We start from the raw sequence: 19,573 nt of genomic DNA on the forward strand, positions 1-19,573 counted from the left end.
TGCAGGAAGGCTGAGGGCTGGTTGCAGGGGATGGCAGCAGAGRAAAGGGGTGGATTTTGGTGCTAGTTGCTACAAAGCAAATCCTGGAGCYAGGCTGGGAAGTGTTTGGCCCTGCTTGCTGCTCAGCGGAGCGTCACCCCCAGGTATCTGTGCCTGGCCACGTCTTGCCAGGCTGTAAAGCTCCTTGTGCGTTRTCTAGCCAGTGCTATAATTTTGGGAGGCTGCTGCATGTTCTTAAGCTGAAAGTAACTGGGAGCAGCTGTGGTGCTGTGAACAATAAGGAGAACAGTAAAACTTTTAGGGAAATGTTTTCACAATAATAAAAAAATGTGCATTTCATTTCTGAGGAAGAGGGAGGAAGCAAAAAGCATTTTGCAGAACCTGCTGGTGCCCAAAGTTTAGCCATGGCCATGAAAAGCTGGAAGAGGTAGAAAGGAAGGKTAGCTTTAATCTTAAAAAGAGCCAAGTCTGAGAACCTGCCGAGTTTGAAAAGGGGATGAGGTGGGAGCTAGGGAGGTGAGATTTCCTAATTGGCCTGGCTTCTGGGAGTRCTTGGGCCTAGGGTTTTCATTTAGATTGCTTTCTCAGCTATTGGCAAAGTATAARGCTCACATTTGCTGTGCCCTCTCTGGCTCCACTGAGGTCTGTCTGGCTTGAGCAGTAGCTTGTTTTGAAGTCAGTTCACCTGTTTCAAAGTGTGGGCTACTGCCCCGTACCATGGGCAGTGCTGGTGGTGGGCTCCCCTCCAGGACACACCGTCTGAAGAGCCTCTTTGATGAAATCACTTTTGCAAACTGGCTGAAGCAGTCTGGGGGATGCCAGGAGGAAAGCTTTTTCAGCTCTTTTCCCCAGTTCTGCAGCCTGTGACTGTCCTGTCCACTCCTTTCCTTGTGTTCATCTCTTCTTTGGTATTTCCATTTATGATTAACAACTTTCTTTTTCCAATTGACTTCCCGTTTGCCCTACTTTCTGCAGAATGATGGTGGCATAACTCTCTTTCAGGGTAGAGGTGTCCTTTTAAAAGGTGTTCCTTTTATGTCTGCTTTGACTTCTCTGCACAGCTCAGAATCATCTTTCCCTTCTTGCATTCATCTCGTGTTGTCTGTTTTCTCCTGAACCTCTTCCTTTTCCTACTCCACTTTCTTTGTGTCTTTTGTGCAGAACTCCTTTGACTGTTCCTCGGTTGCTTGAAGGACGTATTAAAGCAAGCTTGTCAAGGGCCCTTCTTTCAGAGGTCCACAAAGCATCCTGTTTGAGGTTCACTCTGCTTCCTTTTTGTTCTAGTTTTCTAGGAAAATACTCCTGGATTGTAAACAGTTTGGGACAGCAATGTTTTTTCATTTGTTTCTTCTTAGACATTCTTTCAGCTGAAAGGGAAGGACCCTTTCTCCTGTCTCCAAAATAAAATGGGGACACACACTCAATAGATAGGTGTCTTTCTTTTGCCTGCTACACTACAGAGCTTAAAAGGACCCCAAATCATCCCCTGCTTTACTGATGGAGACTAAGGAATGGCTTTGAAAGTACAAAAAATTTCCCTTGCCCTCTTTTTTTGCAAGTGATCTGTGTGCTCTTGGGGACAAGGGGAAGCAAGCTGTCTGGATTTTACATGTGCTGTCAGCTTCCTTGCTGCAAGAAGCTTTTTTGCAGAGTGGGTCAAACATTTTACAAGAGCCTATACACCTAATGCGTTGGCACTATTTAGGCTGGGCTGTTAAAGCAGAGCATACATGGACACGTGGTCAGAAGGTGCATCTGTGGGGTGGGTGTGAGCGAGCCCTGCAGGAATTACATTTCTAGGAGGCATGCTCTTTTCATCACCCTCAACTCTTCTGTGTGTGCAGGTGACCAGACCTCCTTCAGGGTTCAAGTTCGGCAAGTGGAGGACTATCCTGTGGACCTGTACTACCTGATGGATCTTTCTCTGTCCATGAACGATGACCTAGATAACATTCGCAACCTGGGGACCAAGCTGGCTGAAGAGATGCGAAAGCTCACTAGCAATTTCCGGCTGGGGTTTGGCTCTTTCGTGGACAAAAACATTTCTCCTTTCTCCTACACAGCACCAAGATACCAAAATAACCCCTGCATTGGGTAAGTGGTAGGTGTACTCTGAAGGGAGAAGCCCAGTGTCTGCACAAACAGAGGAACTGAGAGCACATCCAGTGGCTCACTGCTTGACCGCAGCTGCAGAGTCGTTTCTTGCAGTTCTTGTATTAAATAATGAACCACATTTATGCCGCATCTTTCTGAAGGCTGATTAGCCACAGCTATCGCTGTGATGCTCCAAAGCTCTTCAGAACAGGACAGTTTCAAATTTTTCAGTGGCTGTTTGAAGGCTGCATCTAGATATGTGAAACTTGTATCAGGAGCCTAAAGGTATTTGCAAATACCTGAGGAGGGTACAGACATAGCAGGCTTTTTACAGGCTGGGAAAAATAAAAAGAGCAAGAGCCAGAAATTCCTGATTTCTGAACCTAGCTCTGAGTCATAGTTTGGCCTTGAGTACCTCAATTAAGCTCTTTGTCTCCATTTTACAGATAAGGAAACTGGGCAATATAATAGACCTTCCCAACAGAAGTGTTGGAGGGAAGTGAGATTTGTAAGGGCCTGTAAGACTGATTAATGAGTTCTTGTAAAGTGTTTTGAAGATTTCAAGCAGGTTTTTTCTTTAGAACTGTTCAAGGAGAGCAAACTCAAGCTGCAAAGACACATAAGTTGTGTGGTTTGCTTTGCAATATCACAGCCTTCCTTGTTGTGTTTTTTTTGTTTGTTAGTATCTCTTTGTTGTTCTCCTTGTATCAGCCAGAGTTTGGGATCAAGTCCATTGAATCGGGGACTATGCCAAAGTGAATTTGGCTGAAGTGGAGGATATCCAGGCTCATATGGATTTGTATTTTGATACAAAAGGATGGAAACAGCAGCAGATTCCTTGCTGCAAGAATACCACCTTTGATGCTTACTTTCATGGCCCCTGTCCTGCCTCTTCTTCACCTCATCTGTCTTTGGGGAGGGCATCTTGTAGTCGAGTCAGAGTGGTAAGGTTAGCACTTTTGTTCGAGCCATTCCTGGATGCTTAAATGGAAAGATCACATCACTGACTGATGCCAAGGTCTGTGAGCATGCATCCTTTAAGTTTTCCATGTGAGTGACAGATTAAAGAGAGCTTGCACCAGCTATGAGCTTCTAGGCCAACTTTTAGCATTGAGCAAGCATTTGGCATCTCGTCAGACATTGACCATTCATCTGACAAATAATCCACATTCTGTTTTTACCCACTTCGTCTGGAGAGGAAAATCAAATGGATGGTGATTTTAATGCTAAAAAAATCTTTATTTGGCCATGAAGCATAGCCAAAAGTGTTATGCTGACTGAACAGTTCCCAGTGATAGCTTGCCTTGGGAATTCAGTGGGAAGCGTGAGTGTTCTTGCTCATGGTGGTGTTCAATCCTCTGAACATGAAATGCCCAAGGAAAGCTTTCGTATAGAAACTAGAGCTGTTTAGGGAAGCCCTGCATTAGTGTAAACCTTTCATTAATAGGCATGCTTTTACAAGCGTAATTTCCAAGTTGTTTCTGGTGGGTCCAGAATGTACTGTTAACATCTGGAGTATCTCTTTCAGGTCAGGATGTAACAGTGCTGAAAATGTGAGCTGTTAGCCTGAGATTCTGCCATCTTGGTCTAAAGAACCATAAATTTTCTAACAAGATTTCAGCAGTATCCAACCCTTTACTGGAAAATAGGCTACTCCAGCCTGAGTTTGCCTTTGAACGCAAACTGGTCAGACTGTCTTCTGAACTTTGATTTTTTTTTTTTTTTTTTTTTTTTTAAGCATGCCTACATTCAGTGGTTCAGATGAGGTGTTTTGTCTGGTTCTCCACTCATTGGACTTAGCTTCAAATCTGTGCAGAGGAAGCTGCACCAGATAGTTATTGAGGATGTGTGAAATAGTCTGGATTCTTTACCATGGCAGAATTGTAACTCCTTTGACTTCTGTGCCATGGAAGAGCGCCACTTCACACCATGTCTATAGCTGGATAAAGTTAGTTAAGTTAAAAGGATATACAGAGAAAATAATTGAGCTTATTTGGCTGGAATAGAATCAGTTTCTGAGTGCGGAGCATAGAGATGCCTTAAATGCACAGATGAAAACCCTGACCAGTGAAGATACACTTAAAAGGATTCCCTCTTCTTCTTCTTCTACTCCCTCTTTCTCTGAACAAACAGGGTTACACAGTCTTTTCCATTCTGTATCGCCTGCATTTCTAACTTTGGGATGCTGCTGTAATGAAAACCACCCCGGCTGGATAAAACTGGCAGAGAATGAATGATTGGCTCTGCAGAGAACTATTTCCACCCCCCAGCCCGTCCCGTGTCAGAGCCCATTCTTCCCCGCGTGCCGCGTTCACCTGCCGCAGCCGGCCAGACACAGCTACGGAGATGGCTCTCCGCCACGGCGACACCGTTTGCCATGTTCTTTGTATCTCGTCCCCACCTGAAATCTAGCGTGGCCTCAAATGAATGCACTCAGTCACCTCTGTCATCCTCGGCTCATGTTGCTTGCAGCCTGGGGTCGGGGTTTCACTCCAGCCTGCAAAATCTTCTTGGAAACTTTGTTTGGCTAGTATGTGATTTAATTGAAGTGACATGTCTTTTACTGAGCAAAATAGGGTGAAGTGTGCAGGATGGGGAGGGCACATCTGGAAGAGGAGAGGACAGAGTTGGACAATTTTGCAGTGAGGCCTGCCTGAAACGGCTGATGTCCTTTAACTGAAGCAGTTCTGAGCTGCCACTTTTTCTTCTCCCATCATGATTAGACTATCTTTATGTCCTTTTGGTTTTATCCAGGTGATTGTCTTTCTGTTTATGGGGTATATTAAGCAAGCCTGGGCTTGGGAAACCATTTAGGAAGGATTGCCGAAGGCRGCTCATGTGGTGGGCGCTCCCTTCCAGTCACCATCCGTCTTCGATTCAGTCATCTCTTGGGTGCTAGCGCCCCATTGTATTCTCATGGCATTGTCTTCCCTTCCCTGCTCTACAAGTGGGTTTTTATTGCTGTGTTTGCTTTGCTAAAGCCAGGTTGCTTGCTCATTTGGTGGTTAGGTGGGTTGTGTGTAGGGTTTTGTTTCGCCTTTAGTTATTTCTAGTGTAAAAGCAGTCTTTGTCCAGTGGCCTGCTGGCATCTAAAAAAAGCTGTAAGCAAACACGCAGTGTGGTGTTTTTTCATTTTGTTTTGTTTTGTGTTTTTTTTTTTTTTTGTCTTGCCCCCAGTGCAGACTCTGTCCGCCTCGGTGCAGCGACAGCCTTCCCGCTGTGCAGGTCCCGCTGGGGTGCGGCCCGTGTTTCTGTGCTGGGATCTGGCCGGGATCCCTTCYGCCTCCTCCCTTCTCCCCCCTTGCTTGCTGCTCACTCATATTCCTGGCTCTGTGTTGCGGATGTGACCTCCCAGGCTGGGCTGGGGCTTCTGCCATGCCTAATTTGTGTCTCCTTTTGGGTTACATCTACRGAGCCAGGATCTGGCCTCTCACTGTACCCGCAAGGAGCGTTTGGAGTAGTTCAAGAAAGATAATATGAMGAAAACTCAAAATAACAAAGGTCAAGAAAGGCAGAGGGTTTGGCTGAATACCCAATCATGTAGCTGTGATATTTCTTGTGGAGGTTACAGCCAGAGATAACCTGCCCTGCTGTGTGCCCTTAATTAGTTACTTAGATAGCTGTAGTCTCTTCTGGCACCAAACCTGCCAGCCTCTGGGGTGTAAAAATGGGAAAGGGGTAGGGACTGAATGATCAGTCCTCATGGGATTGTAGAGAGGAGAGCAGGGTATGAGACCCTAAGAGATGAGACCCTGCAGTACATAGATGTTTGCTTTCTGGACTGGGAATTTGGCAAACGGAGCAGGCAGGTGTGTCATATCCTACAAATCTGCGTGAAAGGATGCTTGCGGAGACCTTACGCAAGGTCTTACGGAGGGCTTTTAAATATGGCAAGCTCCTCGCCTGGGCCCTGGGAGTGAGCCGAGCACAAGTCTGAACCCGGGGCTGATCCCGGGCTGGTCGACTGCCAGCAGCCCCATTTGTTGCCATCTACCTGCGGTGAATAAACTCTGTTGCCGTGCACAATATACAGYCACACCTGACATATGGTGAGATATGCCCGTTGCTGCGTAACTGAGTATGCAGAGGAAAATCAGCGTGTCCCTGACTCCAGGAACAGTGTTGTGTTCACAGAGCGTATGTGGCAGAAAGGCTCTGGCTTGTAAGGAATTTGGGTTCTCAGTGGTGGTAAATCTTAAATATTCCTTTGTGTGGAAAACCTCTTACAACTTTACCATAGGGGGTCAAATGTCAGCAGAGGCCTTTAATTGTTTTCTGCGTTTTATCTTTCAAGATAAGAATGAATTAGTGCAAGCCCAGCTCCTTTTAAAACACATTTTCTTCTTAACCCTTCTCTTCCCTCTCCCCTGCACACATTCACCGCTTTCCCATGTGGGAGGAATCGCCGTACTGAGGACTCTCAACCGCATTGTGAACACTAAAGCAGCCCACAGTCTCCTAAGGAAAAAGAAGAGTTTTTAGAGCCTGCCAAGTCACTCCTTTGCCTTCGGGTGCCACTCCTACCTTTCCGCTTTAGCAGCGGTCTGGAAACCAGGGATGGTATTTGCTCACCTAGCTCAGAGAGAGGGCAGGAGGACACATTAACTACTCTTAGTTATTAATGCATGTCATGCTGCATAAATGCGAAATGCCTGGTGATTTGCAGTAGGCAYGGAGTGGCAAGTACTGTGAGCACATCAGACGATGGAGTGAAAATCCTTACCAAAAAGTAGYGGGAAAGTAGTTTGCAGCAATTATGCTTGTGTGTGGTGCCTGGTTCTGCTGGTTGATTGTGCGGATCGGTTTGGGCAAGGCTCGCAGTGCCATCCTGGGGGAGTCACTGAACTATAGGGAAGGGTGGGTCTGAGCTGCTGAAACTTGCCCATTGCATCACTGCAGTTTGCATTTTGCACTGTGGACTCCCAGTGTAAAAACTAGCTTTGCTTTACGGGTGCTGAAACTCCAGAGTCATGTTGCCTGCAGTGGTCAGATGTTTGGTGTCTCCCCTCTTGACTTTATGCGGAGAGAAACATTCAGTCCTGGTGGGATTTCTGATGCCTTCAGTTCGTCAAAGCCCCTGGTGGGGAGGGAAGGAAAGATAAGTTTTACTGCAGATTTTTGCACATGAATAGCCAGAAGTCAAAGCACCCAAAACACAAATCTGTGTGGAAATTTTTCATCCCTCTGAACAAAAGCCAACCTGTTAGAGCTGGGGACTTCAGCAACTTTTGGCTCCTGATGTGTTTCTCTTCAGTTWACCACTTTTCCTGTGTTCCTCTTTCAGTTACAAGCTGTTCCCAAACTGCGTCCCATCCTTTGGCTTCCGCCATCTCTTGTCCTTAACGGATAAAGTTGACCGTTTCAATGAAGAAGTTCAGAAACAGAAGGTTTCCCGAAACAGAGATGCTCCAGAAGGTGGTTTTGATGCAATTTTGCAGGCTGCTGTGTGTAAGGTGAGTCACTCTGATTTCTGGGTTTTAAAGCAAAGCGAAAAAGGAGGAGGTTTCTTCAGCTGTATTTTTGGACTAGGATAAGGCTTTGCTATGTCAATTCTTGGAACTAACTACTAAATTTTTTTGCAGGAAACATGACAAAATGCACTGAACAATAAAGGCTGTTGTCTAATATCTTTTCTAGTTTAAAGGGGTAACACTGAACTCTTGCAAATGTGAATTTAGGACTGTGAGATTTGATTGTGTTATTAGATCTGTAGATGCTGATTACTGACTCTCCRGGAAGAAATCTGCTAAGATTCTTGTACATTTGAGACCAGCAGCACACTGCCAGCCATCTGGTGGCTTAACGCATTTGTTAAGCATGTGTCAAATGTGTTCTTCAAGTGGTTGGCCCGTGCTGAGGGTAAGAGCAGGTTTGTACTGCTCGGGTGCTACTGCTCCAGCACCRGTAGTATAGCCCTGAGGTGCTGGTGCTCACAGTGGCAAGATCTGCTCCTGTTTGGCCTGTGGAGCTGGATTATTCCACCTTCTTGTGTAAAAYAGCCTGCTGTCCTTCATTAGGAACATGGCATTAGGTGTGAAACCTCTGCTGTGTGGCGTGTCCTTTGTGAGAATCACTGTTGTATTTCATGTTAGAATAGCATGCTGCGTGTCTTTATGGCAGCATGAGCAACAGTTGGTAGCTAGAGCATGTTAGCTTGGCTTTGCTGCTGTGTTAGCCGTGTCCCTGGGGTTTTCCAGTGTATTGCACACCAGAGCGAGATTGCACAGGCACATCCTAAATGAAGCAGCCTGCGTTGCATGCATCAGGAATTGCTCTTCAGCCCGGGACGCTGCCCTCTCCCAGGGTGCCTAGTGTGGCCTGTTTGCCATTTGCTGTGAAAATATGTTGTGGTCCAGCCCATGGTCTGGCCAGGAGATGCCTCGAGGATGCACAGAGCTCTGCTCACTATTGTGCTGGCCTCAGCAAGGGGGAACATGTCTCCTCCGACGTGACCTTCCTGCTACCGAGGCTGGACAAGCCTTTTCTCCGCAGTGAATGACTGGGTTTGCTGTGCCGTTCTTCTGGTCCAYGTGAAGTTTGGGAGGCATTTGCTCGAAGACCTTTCTGAAACAAGTAGGTGGGTTGCTCTGTATCCCTTTGAGTTAGAGAAAATTAATGCTYCTCTCAACTATCTGCTCTTCTCCTCCAGTTTGGCCAACTGCCCCTGCTTTCCAGTGAYGGCTGTGGTTGTTTTTTCCTGTCTGACATACAGTTTGGCTCTTGTTTTCTCCAGCCTTTGTGTGGCCCTCTTGATAGAGCATGTTTTCTTCTGGGCCTGTATTTTAGGAGCTGGGAGGTGGGCCTCATCTGCAGAAGTGGTTTCACGCTGGCTTGTGCAACTCTGTTGTGCCCCATCTGTGAATGGGAAAACGGATSTTTCCTTGCCTTGGTTGGTTTCATTTTACACTTCATACTCTCGACAGGACTAAACCTGCCCTGTTGGATCTGATGCCTGYGAACAGTCATCTTTCCTCTCTCAGCCTGGCACAAATATTGTTATTGGCACAAYTACAGTGCTGCTCTCACTGTTAATCTAGGCCTAAACTGCTTCACATCTTGAGAGTTGACATTAATGGTTAGAGCAGAGCAATCTCAGGACAGTGACTCAGTTATGCCACCCATCATTTGGGTTTTTTTGCTGTTCCTTTGACTTCCCCACCTCATTTTTGCAAAAAATGGGACAGTACTTCCTTATTGTACAGACATACTGCAGTTTGTATCATGAAGGCTCATGAAGGCTGTTCTTGAAGTCAGGCAGCCTTCAAGATGCTTCCAGGCACCTGGACATTTGTGCCAGTCTCAAATTGTTCGTAAGGAACAAAATCTTTGAGCATAGCTCTTTAGTGCACAGGTGGCTTTTGATTCCTTCGTAGATGATGTCTAAAATCAGGACTGGGCATAAATGGTCAGCAGTAGTGAGGAAAAGAGTGTGTGCACTTATATGACTCTTGGCATGATGTGAAGGTCATAACTGAAGAATTTCTGCAGCCGTGATGATGAATTAATTACTGGAGCTCAGAAGGCAGGAAAGTTAAAGAATTGATCTGTGAGGAGGAAGTACTGACTGCGTGATAACTCATGCTACCTTGGCAGCGTATTTGCTGTGGGTGGAGTAGCTGCCTGTTGATTACAGTCATGGGCAGCAAAGTCTCTGTGTGTGCAGACTTAGAAGTCCCAAAATCTCAGGCCAGCTGGTTGACCTCCTAAGCCTTGTAGCCAAAACAGGAGCTTAGTGTTTAATTTTCCTTGCAGCAGCAGAATGCTGGTCCACGTCCACTAATGGCCTTGTGTTGTAGCTGCACACACCTCAGTCAAGGCAGGTGGAAGCTAAAGGACATCTGGGGTGACAGTGAAATACTGCTTCCTTATGAGTTTGCTAGAATGTGATTTTATCTGCAGTAAATGATGCTTTGCATCTAGCAGTGACAATRATGAAGCATCAGTGGGACTAAACCCTGCACAGACAGTAGCTTTTGTAATTTGGGAGCTGGTTTTCCACAATGCAACGAGAGCAGTCTGCAAATACTTTGGTGAATTCTATGGTGATTTCCTCATTACTGTGTCACTGTTGTATCCTGTTGCATCTCTGGCATACTGTATTTTTTTTTCCAGTTTCTGTCCTCTACTATATTTGAAACCTAAGACTTAGGGCAGTTACAAGCATGAGAAAATCCCCCATCTTTGTGACGATGCATCATGTTGATCATGAATGTTTTGTGCACAGCAACAGAGTTTGAGGCATAGAGGGGAACAGCCACATGAAAACATCAGTGTTTCCAAACCACAACATGTGTGTGTGGTATTTTCCTCCTCTTTGAGCAGGGAGGCAGGAGAAGTAARACTTGAAGTGACCCTGAGACTAGTTCCTTAACACTTCTTCAGTTGTAATCCCCCTTTCCTCAGTGTCACATAACGCCCCACGCTCAAATTTGAGTCAGGTCTGTGGTCTCATCTTGGTGAGACAAGGTGAAAGAAATATGCTGCTTCTAGCTAGTCACAAAAGGAGGAATTTCTCTYTTAGCACAAAAAAGCCCTGTATTTTTTCTGATCAAGAAACTGATACATGAGTGTCTCTCCAGGATGGAAAGACTTATAGTTTATCTCCTGTAGATCTTCTGAAATTAGAGGAATAAAACCAATGTTGTCTTCTGCAGGAGACATGGGGTCTACTACTTTGATAACCCTTCCTGGTCCTGCTAGCAGATTAGACGTGAAGATTGTGACTTTGGTACGCATGGTGAGGAGTGAGAATGTCACAAGCTTTGGCCTCAAAGCTATGGGGCTGTAATCAAGCTCACACGTTTGCCTGAAATCTCCAAAAACTTTAATAGGACTGGGTACTCAGTGTATGAAGACAGAATGCTCCCCCTTTTAGGTATTCAAATTAAGGCATTTTTCAGAGCTGTAACTTTTCCTATGGCATATTTGAAAATCAGAACCTATTTCTGAGGTGTCCTGTGCTGGCCATGTGGAATGTCTGTGTCTATCTGTTGACTAGGTATTTTTATGCTGTATTTCATATCAGGCATTTCTCGTGCATGAGCTGTCTAGGAGCTGTGTAATGCTCAAGTCATTTTTTGTCCTGACTTTAAATCCAGGAGTGGGAAAAGTTTGTACAGCTAATAAAGACCAATAATCAGGCCCATGTTTGGCTCCTTTTTGAAAGATGAGGATATGGTAAATGTTTTCTGTAGGCAATGAAAGAGCCAGAGACAGTAAGCCTTTGTACTGATGCTAAAATGGTTAGCCAGGAATATTAACCAACCTTCTGTAATTACATTTTCCATTTGCAATATTTTGGTTTTCTGCCATTCTTTAAGTGCAAGCTTCATATGGGTTGGTAGTGTATGTATAAGTTTATATACTAAGCTGCAACAAGGAGATAATGATGATTGATTATAAAATAAAGTGTCTTTTGAAGTGGATTTGAACAGTGCCTGCAAAACATTGGTACACGGACATGACCAAGGCATCTGGGAGACACTTAGGTGCCTTTCAGAGCAGTGCAAGACTATGGAGGTTTTAGAGAATGGGTGTTTTAAATGTCTTTCAATGTCTAAGGCTTAGTTCTCTTGTACATATATCTGTTTCTTCTGAAAAGGTCGGCATCTGAGAAACTAGTGGTATTTTATGTGTATTGATGAGTCCAATGGGGTCTCCTAGCAGTTGATGCCCTTGGATATTGTACTCTTATTTTGGAGGCCAAAGTATAAATTTAGAAATTATTTTTCAGCCTTGGAAATACTGATACAGTGGTTTGCAGGCATTTCAATAGGATTGGGAGATCTGGGATTTGCTGAGACAGTTGTTGCTCTTTTGGCATTCACTGTTGGCTATAAGGAAGGAAAAGGTGATCTTTCAGGGTAAAGAAGGCCACTGTAGCTGGTGGCAGGAATAGGGGCAGGATCCATGGCATGATGAGTCCTGTGGAAACACATCTTTTGACTTCACTCTGTTTTGGATCAGGGCCCACCCCAGCTCTTAAAGATCCTTTATAACCCATGTGTATTTAAAAAAAAAAAAAAMAAACAGATGAAGGAGTGGATGTAGGTGCAGTTTGTTGCTCAGAAATCTCAGTCCAGTAAAAATGCGTTAAAGCCTCTGTGGTTATTTGTTTTAAATGGGGCAGAGTGCTCTGTGTTTCACGGTGGAAAGTGAGTGCTGCAGAGCTGCTGACTGTGTTTCCTAGTGGTCTGGTGCCGCTGTTGGTGGAGGTGTGAGATGCAGCGGCTCGTTGGTGGTGGCTGCACTTGGGGTGCTGGCCCACGGGGTAGTGGTGGTGTTTGCTCCTGCCGAGCACACCCCAGGAGCTGCCACGACTCCGGTTTGTGGCACCGGCCTCCCCAGGTGTCTTCCTCTCCCTGAAGAAGGCTTCTTCCCTCTCCGTGTGTGCCTCTGATCTTAGTCAGAGAGTGGTGTCAAAAAACAGTTCTTATGTATGGGTAGTGTGTATGCACCGTTCTTGTGGGGTTTCCAACTTCACTCTTGTTCCAGGGCTTCAGATACCCACATTTCTTCTAGGTTTCTCTAAACCACRGAGCTTCATCAGTCCCATGATAATTTTTGGCCTTTCTGGACTGCTTTTTCCATAGGTCTCCAGAACCCAGGCAGGTTTTGCAGCCCCTGTGTTAGCTCGAACAGCCTTCCCCAGCCTGCCAGGTCTTGGGAAGGGATCGGGTGCCCCTTCTGAGACAGTCAGGTGTTAAATGCTTTGAGTATAATTATCTGCACCAAAACTGTGTGTCCTCATTGCACTGGGGAGTTGAGCACCTGAACTGGGCAACCAAAGCATTTTTGATCTTGTTTATTGAAGCAATGGGAATGCGTGAGTCAGAAGTGAAGGCAGAAGCACAGAGGAGGTAGGCAAGTGGTTCAGTGCCAGTGCTTCGCTTACGTGCAAGAATAGGGGAGAATTTGTCTGTAAAGGGATGGTTAGCCCTTGATTTAAAGGTGGTGTTAGCAGGCAGGCAGACAGAAGCATCATCTTTTAAGTGCCTTCATAACTCTTGTTTGAATGCAGCTTGTTTTCTTTGTGCAGCAGCACATTTCTCAGCAAGTGAAACTCAGATTAATACTTCTAATCTATTTAGRAGTTTCTTGGCTTCAATTCTTTTATTTATTATTATTAATTTTTTTTTTAATTAAAAAAAAAGAAACAGTTTTGGATACCCAAAGAAAAGTGACCTGGGTCGCAGCTGTATGGGCTCCTGTGTGATGGATAAGGAGATCAAGAACCGCTTCTTGCATTATTAAAGCCATTATCACTTTTGGGTCCAATGTGTAAGAAGTTCCATTTTAGCATGAAGATTTTTGCCTTTCTTCCGGTGGGATCACTTCAGCTGAATGACTCCTGCTTCCCCRACCAAAAGAAGTCCACTTTGCAAAATGAGCAGGAATGTACTGTGCTGGTACATGACAGAGGATATGTGTAGCCAAAGGTTTATTCCAATAGACTTACTTGCATTGGATGGATCATTAAATAAAAATTTCTTCTGCATTAGGGGAGGGGAAAGAAATGTAAACTGGAATAGTTGTCCTTATTAAGCTGGAGTAAGAGTYAGATTTATTGGAAAGATCAGGCTTTGGGCTGTGACTCACGTTTGCAGGCAAACAGTGCAGTGGCAGTCGTGATTACACATCCCTCTGCCTGCTCTGCSTTCTTACCATGAGCACAACAGGGATTTCAATAGGAAGTGCGTTTGCAGCCAAGCTGCAGTAGTTGGTAGGCTAGCATATTAACATAAACCAAGGTAGATTTCAGATTGCTGAGCAGTAACATATGGAGGAGTTCGGTGTATTAATCTTTACTGCATTCACAATAAGCTTTTATGAGCTCTTCTGTGAGACCTTCCCAAGGAATCTGTGCTGTATTGCTCTGGGCACGTGGCTGGTGGGGGAGACACTGGGTGCATGTGGGGATGGAAGGAGTTAGGCTGTGTCCTTGCTGCCGGGGGGGCAGGGTGCCCAAGGGAAGGCTTTGTGAGATGGGGCTGTCTGGCTCGCTTCTGAAACCTAACTGTGTTGTCCTCTTGTTGAGGCAAACTGCTTCGTTCCTCGCTGTGTGTGCGCGCTCCAGTCTCTGCTGTGGCAGGATCTCTCTATCGTGCTTGACAGACAGGACCTCAGCCAGCCCAGCTTGGCATAAGCTGGCGATCAGAGCAGTCAGCTAATGTAGGAGGAATGTATTGTAGCGTTATGGTTTCAAAACATTTCCTTTTGGCTTCTATGTGTTCCATCCACCTCCATTGCAGTGAACAGCTTGAATGTGCTTTCTCAGGCACAGATCTGCTTTTAGGGCTGATGCAAAGCTGGAAACCTAGGGAAGCTCCATGGGAGGGAAACATTTATTGTATAAATCTTATCCCTTTCTTTGAAGGAAAAAAAATTCATCCCTGTACGTGTGTCCTTGCAAAGATGGTCATAATGTCTGTTCCTTGCTCAGACAGACCAAGAAGGGTTCAGGGGATACTTCTTGTACTGTTCCTGACATCCTATTGCTTTCACAGGGACCAGCAGAGTAAGGCTTGGAATTAGCATATTATTTTTTTTCCCAAATATGCAGATATTTCTCACTTCAGAGCTGTGCTGGGCAGTTGTGCATGGATTAGTGCAAGCGACCACTGTGAAAACTCCACCTGTCCTACTCTGTGCCTGCTGTGTTTGTCCCTGATATTCTCGGGGGCTTGTGCAGAAGTGGTCTGAGCATCTGTATGAGATGTGGGAAAAAAGAGCTGYCCTGGGCATTTGTAGTTGTACACACAGAAACGGCAGCTAGCCTAGTTTGGAAGTGCCATCACTTCCAGACAAGAGGGGTTTATCTGTGGAGAAGGGAGAACCAAGGCAGTTGCTAGATAAAATCGATAGAGAGCAGAGTAGGGTACCTTGTGCATACATACGGCCTGCACCAAACCCAGCCCTCTTGGGCAGAGAGCTCAATTCATGTGTTACAGCTCAGAAACAGTTTTTATGACTGGGCTATAATGAAAAATGCTGACCGGGGATATTGCAGCTCTTGCTGTTGCTTTGTGCTGCGTGCAGCAGCACGGCAATTCCATGGAGCTGAGGAAACAAGGTCAGATTAAATCTGTGTGGAGGAATTTGGCAGGTCTCCTTTGGCTATAAAAGCAGTTGAAATTCTTATTCTTGGATCAGAGTAGAGAAGGTCTGGTGGACAGTCCACATACCTCCTCATGCCTTTTTAAATAACTGCACTGGAGAGAAATGCTGGGAAGTACCAGATGGGCCCTTGACATTTTTTTTTTTTTTTTTGCCAGGGATGGGTGGACATGCGCATGGTATTCTTCTAATTAATGATAACAGAGACCCTCCTGCTAGAAGGATGTGTGGCTGAGACCATGCACAGGATGATGAGAGGAGGAGACTGACCATCTCRTGGGTTTTGTTTTCACCCAGGAAAAGATCGGCTGGCGTAAGGAGGCATCTCACTTGCTGGTCTTCACGACAGATGATGTGCCCCACATAGCCCTGGATGGGAAGCTGGGTGGGCTGGTCCAGCCACATGACGGCCAGTGCCACTTGAATGAAGCAAATGAGTACAGCGCATCCAGCCAGCTGGTGAGGACAGCCCCAGTGTTTGCTGGGTGACGCGTGGGCTGGGTGCTCGGAGACCTCCAGGTGTCAAAAGATTGATCCCCTTGCCTCTCTGGAGACCACCAATACCAGACTTCAGCAGCTTTTGACAAACGCACTCCCTTATGAGTGTGATTTTGCCTGGTCCATCAGTTTGGAGATAAAACTTGCCGATTCCTTTGGCCATCTCACCTTCAGTGAATGTTCTTGTGATACTCAAAAATGAGTTCAGAGCCTAGCAAGTTTCTTCAGGATTCATTGCAAGTGACAGAAAAATAACTTAGCATCCTGCAGTGCATCAGATTTGCATGCAAAGTATAGAGAAAACATAAAATATGTCACCCTTTTTTAATATGTCCAATAGATTATCAGCTTCTCAGTGGGGAGGCTGAGTCTCCCTTGATGTGGCTACAGTAACAAGCACAATAGGATGCTGATCTTATTCACAGCCTTTGAGCACAACACTAACATAGATCTTAGTAACAAATGGACAAACTAGCCCTTTTTTATTTAAACTCAGTGAAGGAAACTTCTGGGGTGAATGAGCACTTGTCTGCCGCTTAATTATCAAATAATTCTGCAGAATGGTGCTTTATTCAGCAGATCACAAGAACTAATTATGTTTTTTTGTTCCTGAATGTACATCACCCCATAATGGGAGGTGTTCCTGGATGGCTGCCTTATGGCAGTAGGCTGGACTCCTTGGAGAAACCCCTTTCCTACAGGGCTGTTGAATTGTAACAAACCTATTCACAGCCCATGTACTAACTTGGTGTTATGCTGTGGAACTGGTTATGGGGATACTGCCTTGGCATTTCCATATTTGCTTCTTGGAGGCTCTAAATCAGCCTTTCAGTCTGCAAGTAAACTAAGCACTTTTTCCTGAGGACAGCATTTCAAAACCAGCCTGGAGTTTAAAACCTCAAGCTGGTCTCTTGAAAGTGAGCCCTGGCTCATTTTGTTGCTTGTGGGTAGCTAGAACAACATATTCCCACCATCCTCTCTCTCTATGAATTCTGCAAAATTAAAGAGCTTATTATAATCTCCTTATGGCTCTAGTGTACAGAAAGAGCACACAATGGCTCTTTCCACTTCTGGAGAAAAACAGTATATTTCTACTTACTGTAGTTTTAGCTAATGGTCTTATCTTGCATGCCTGAAGATAGCAGCTAGTATATTACACATGCACTTGCTGATGGCAAAGTAGAAAGCAAAGAGAAAGAAATTCAGTTTCAGGTGTTGCTGTAGCTAACTGTGGTGTCACTCATATATTCTGGTGATAGGTGCAGCAGAGGTGTTTAAAGGATGACAGATGTACAGAAATGTTTCTACCATTTCAGTTCTGATTGTACTGGTACATTAGGGACTTTGTATTGCAGTGAAACATGACATGTTTCTAGAATGAATTTTGCTGTTGGGAGTAGAAGAGTGATTAAATTAGTCTTTGTTTGTGTTACCCATCAGTCTTCTGGCCTGTTTTTGCCTCTAGGATTATCCTTCCCTGGCTCTTCTTGGGGAGAAACTAGCTGAAAACAACATCCACCTTATTTTTGCTGTTACAAAAAGTCATTATGTCCTGTACAAGGTAAGTGCTGCTGAGCCACCCAGGCTGGAAAGAGATTTAAATGCTTCTTGAAAGCATCTTCCTTCCAGCTCTGGCAGAATGGAAACAGTCTTAAGTGTACATGAGCAAGGCCACACACTGCAGTAAGGCCTGTCAAAGAAAGAAGTTTTCCCAGGCTAAACTCACCAGTTGTCTCTCCCTACTAACTTGTGGAGTGTTGTTATTTCAGTGAAAAGTACTAAAGCTTCTTAAAGTAAATAGATACATGTTAGTGAGCACGTGAATACCTAAAATAGACTCTAGTTTAATCTTGATTTTAGGAGAGCTGTCAGCCGTGCAGCATATGAGAGAGCAGAAACCTGTTCAACCCATTCTGCTGTGACTTAATCCCATTACCTAAGTGTGTGCAGTGTTTCTGCCCAGCTGTRTTTTTCCATCATTGAATCCAGAGCCCGAACGCGCCAAATACAGTTCGAACTCCCTTGCCATCCTCCTTCTCCTCTCCAAAAGGAAAAGATTACCTGAGCTACAAGCAGTTGAACTATTTCTGGAACTGCACTAATGGGGTTCACTTCTCTGCCTGTGTTACTTCTGCAGAAGTGGATTTTGTGAAAACAAAATGGAGAGGGGAGATGTTTCAAACGAGAGAGCTTTCAGAAATGTCTGCTTCCAGCTTTCAAAACTCTATACCGCAGAACTTGAGCAAAACAAGCAAAAACGTTGCTAAGGTCAAAATCCTAATGCTAACCCATAGAGAGCTGAAAAGTTTAGCTCATTCTCCACACCCTCTTCCGTGGAAGCTAATACGTCAATGAGAGCGAGACTGATGAAAGCCCATCCGTGCTTCCCAGGTTGCCAGCTGCCCTGAATGCGTGCAGATTACACCAGTGCAAATTTACTAGATCTTGCCCCATCTGGCAGAGGAACCAGGTTGATGGTAACCACACCGGTCATCATTAGTCCAATTCCCTTGGCCATGAGTTTTGTTTAGCATTAGACATTGTTTAGCATTAGAAATGCTTTGCTTTCAAAAGCTCCACATTAAAATGAACAAAGTTGTATCATGTACATTGATAGACAGATAACRAGGCACAATTTGTGTCTTGTGTCCCTGGCAGGCAGGCAGTGAGTCAGTGCTGCAAGGGTGGATCTGAGAACACACTTCATCCTTATACTCTCTGTTCTCCTATGTGAATCTCAGTGKTTTTTTTCTGTTTGTTTTCTTTTTAAGAATTTTACAGCATTAATTCCTGGAACGACAGTAGAGATTTTACATAAAGACTCCAAGAATATCATCGAACTGATAGTCAAGGCCTACAATGTAAGTTGCACTTTAATATTACAGCTGCTGTGTTATAAGACGCCAAGAGCTTAGCTAGCTCAGCTCTCCCTTGTGTGCTCCACCCAGATTTGGCTGCCTCTTTCTTCTGGTCCTCTGTATTGCGGGTCACTGTCAGAGTTGTTGCATCCACCCTGGGGAGGGAAAGGAGTTGCTTGTCGTATTTAGGATGACGCTGGTGTTTGGGCTGATTTTGTACTCTGTCTGCCTCAAGTGCTCACTTGGGCCCTTGCTGGTGCGGAAGTTCAGTGCTTCACAGGTCCTTCCTGCATTAACCACTTCAGTAGCTATGTGAGGTGGAAAAGGAGAACAGAGATGCCCAAGGAGCTCTACAGCAAAGCAGGGATTTGACCACACATCTCTCATATGCAGGATTGCCCTCTAAATACAATCCTGATGTAAAACATCTCCCACAGAGTGTGCTAATGTCTTCTTTGCTCTTCAAAGTTCAAAGGCCTCCCAAGGACCTGACTCGGCTCCAGCTAAGGTAGCTTCCTTGCGTTGGTCTCAGTGCAACATGATTCAATTCATAGCACTCTGACAGTTGATATTAGCATGTGTCTTGGCATCCCAAAAGGTCACTGACTACACAGAGCTGTCAGTGTGATCTGTGCTGGTTGTTGGGACTCTGAGGTGTATGGCAGAAAGCAAAAGGATCTGCAATTGTACCGCTCACCTGATATTATCACCTCTCCCTCTCTGTGAAGACCAAGGAAGCAGATCAATTAAAAGCAGCTAAACAGAATATTAATTGGCTAGTTACCAACACTTCTGTTGTCTTTTCACTGAATTCTTTTGGCTCAACTCTTCATGCCCCTGAAAGGTTATTGGTGTTTGATTGTTGGTATGCGAGATCTGTGGCTTCCAATGAGCATGCATGGAAATTTATCTTGGAAATACTTTGTTCTACTTGTTCTTTGTGGCTAAATTGAAATGCTGCACTTTAATGAATCAGTCATCAAGTAGCGTTCTTCAAACATGCAACT

The 19,573-nt window shown here is 45.0% G+C and overlaps 1 protein-coding gene across 2 annotated transcripts in view; it reads left to right on the forward strand.

The window, feature by feature from the left end:
• Positions 1 to 19,573, forward strand: part of ITGB5 (integrin subunit beta 5) — an 80,594-nt gene that overhangs the window by 20,412 nt on the left and 40,609 nt on the right. The window contains exons 4-8 of one of the 2 annotated variants that reach the window (XM_026082220.1): positions 1,845 to 2,094; positions 7,379 to 7,547; positions 15,508 to 15,669; positions 17,174 to 17,269; positions 18,480 to 18,569. In XM_026082220.1, the coding sequence (XP_025938005.1) occupies positions 1,845 to 2,094; positions 7,379 to 7,547; positions 15,508 to 15,669; positions 17,174 to 17,269; positions 18,480 to 18,569 (767 nt within the window). The remainder of the gene's footprint in view (positions 1 to 1,844; positions 2,095 to 7,378; positions 7,548 to 15,507; positions 15,670 to 17,173; positions 17,270 to 18,479; positions 18,570 to 19,573) is intronic. The other variant, XM_026082221.1, reaches the window with a different exon arrangement.

This window comes from Apteryx rowi, unplaced genomic scaffold (assembly GCF_003343035.1).
Source record: "Apteryx rowi isolate R43461 unplaced genomic scaffold, aptRow1 scaffold_57, whole genome shotgun sequence".
NCBI lineage: Eukaryota > Metazoa > Chordata > Aves > Apterygiformes > Apterygidae > Apteryx > Apteryx rowi.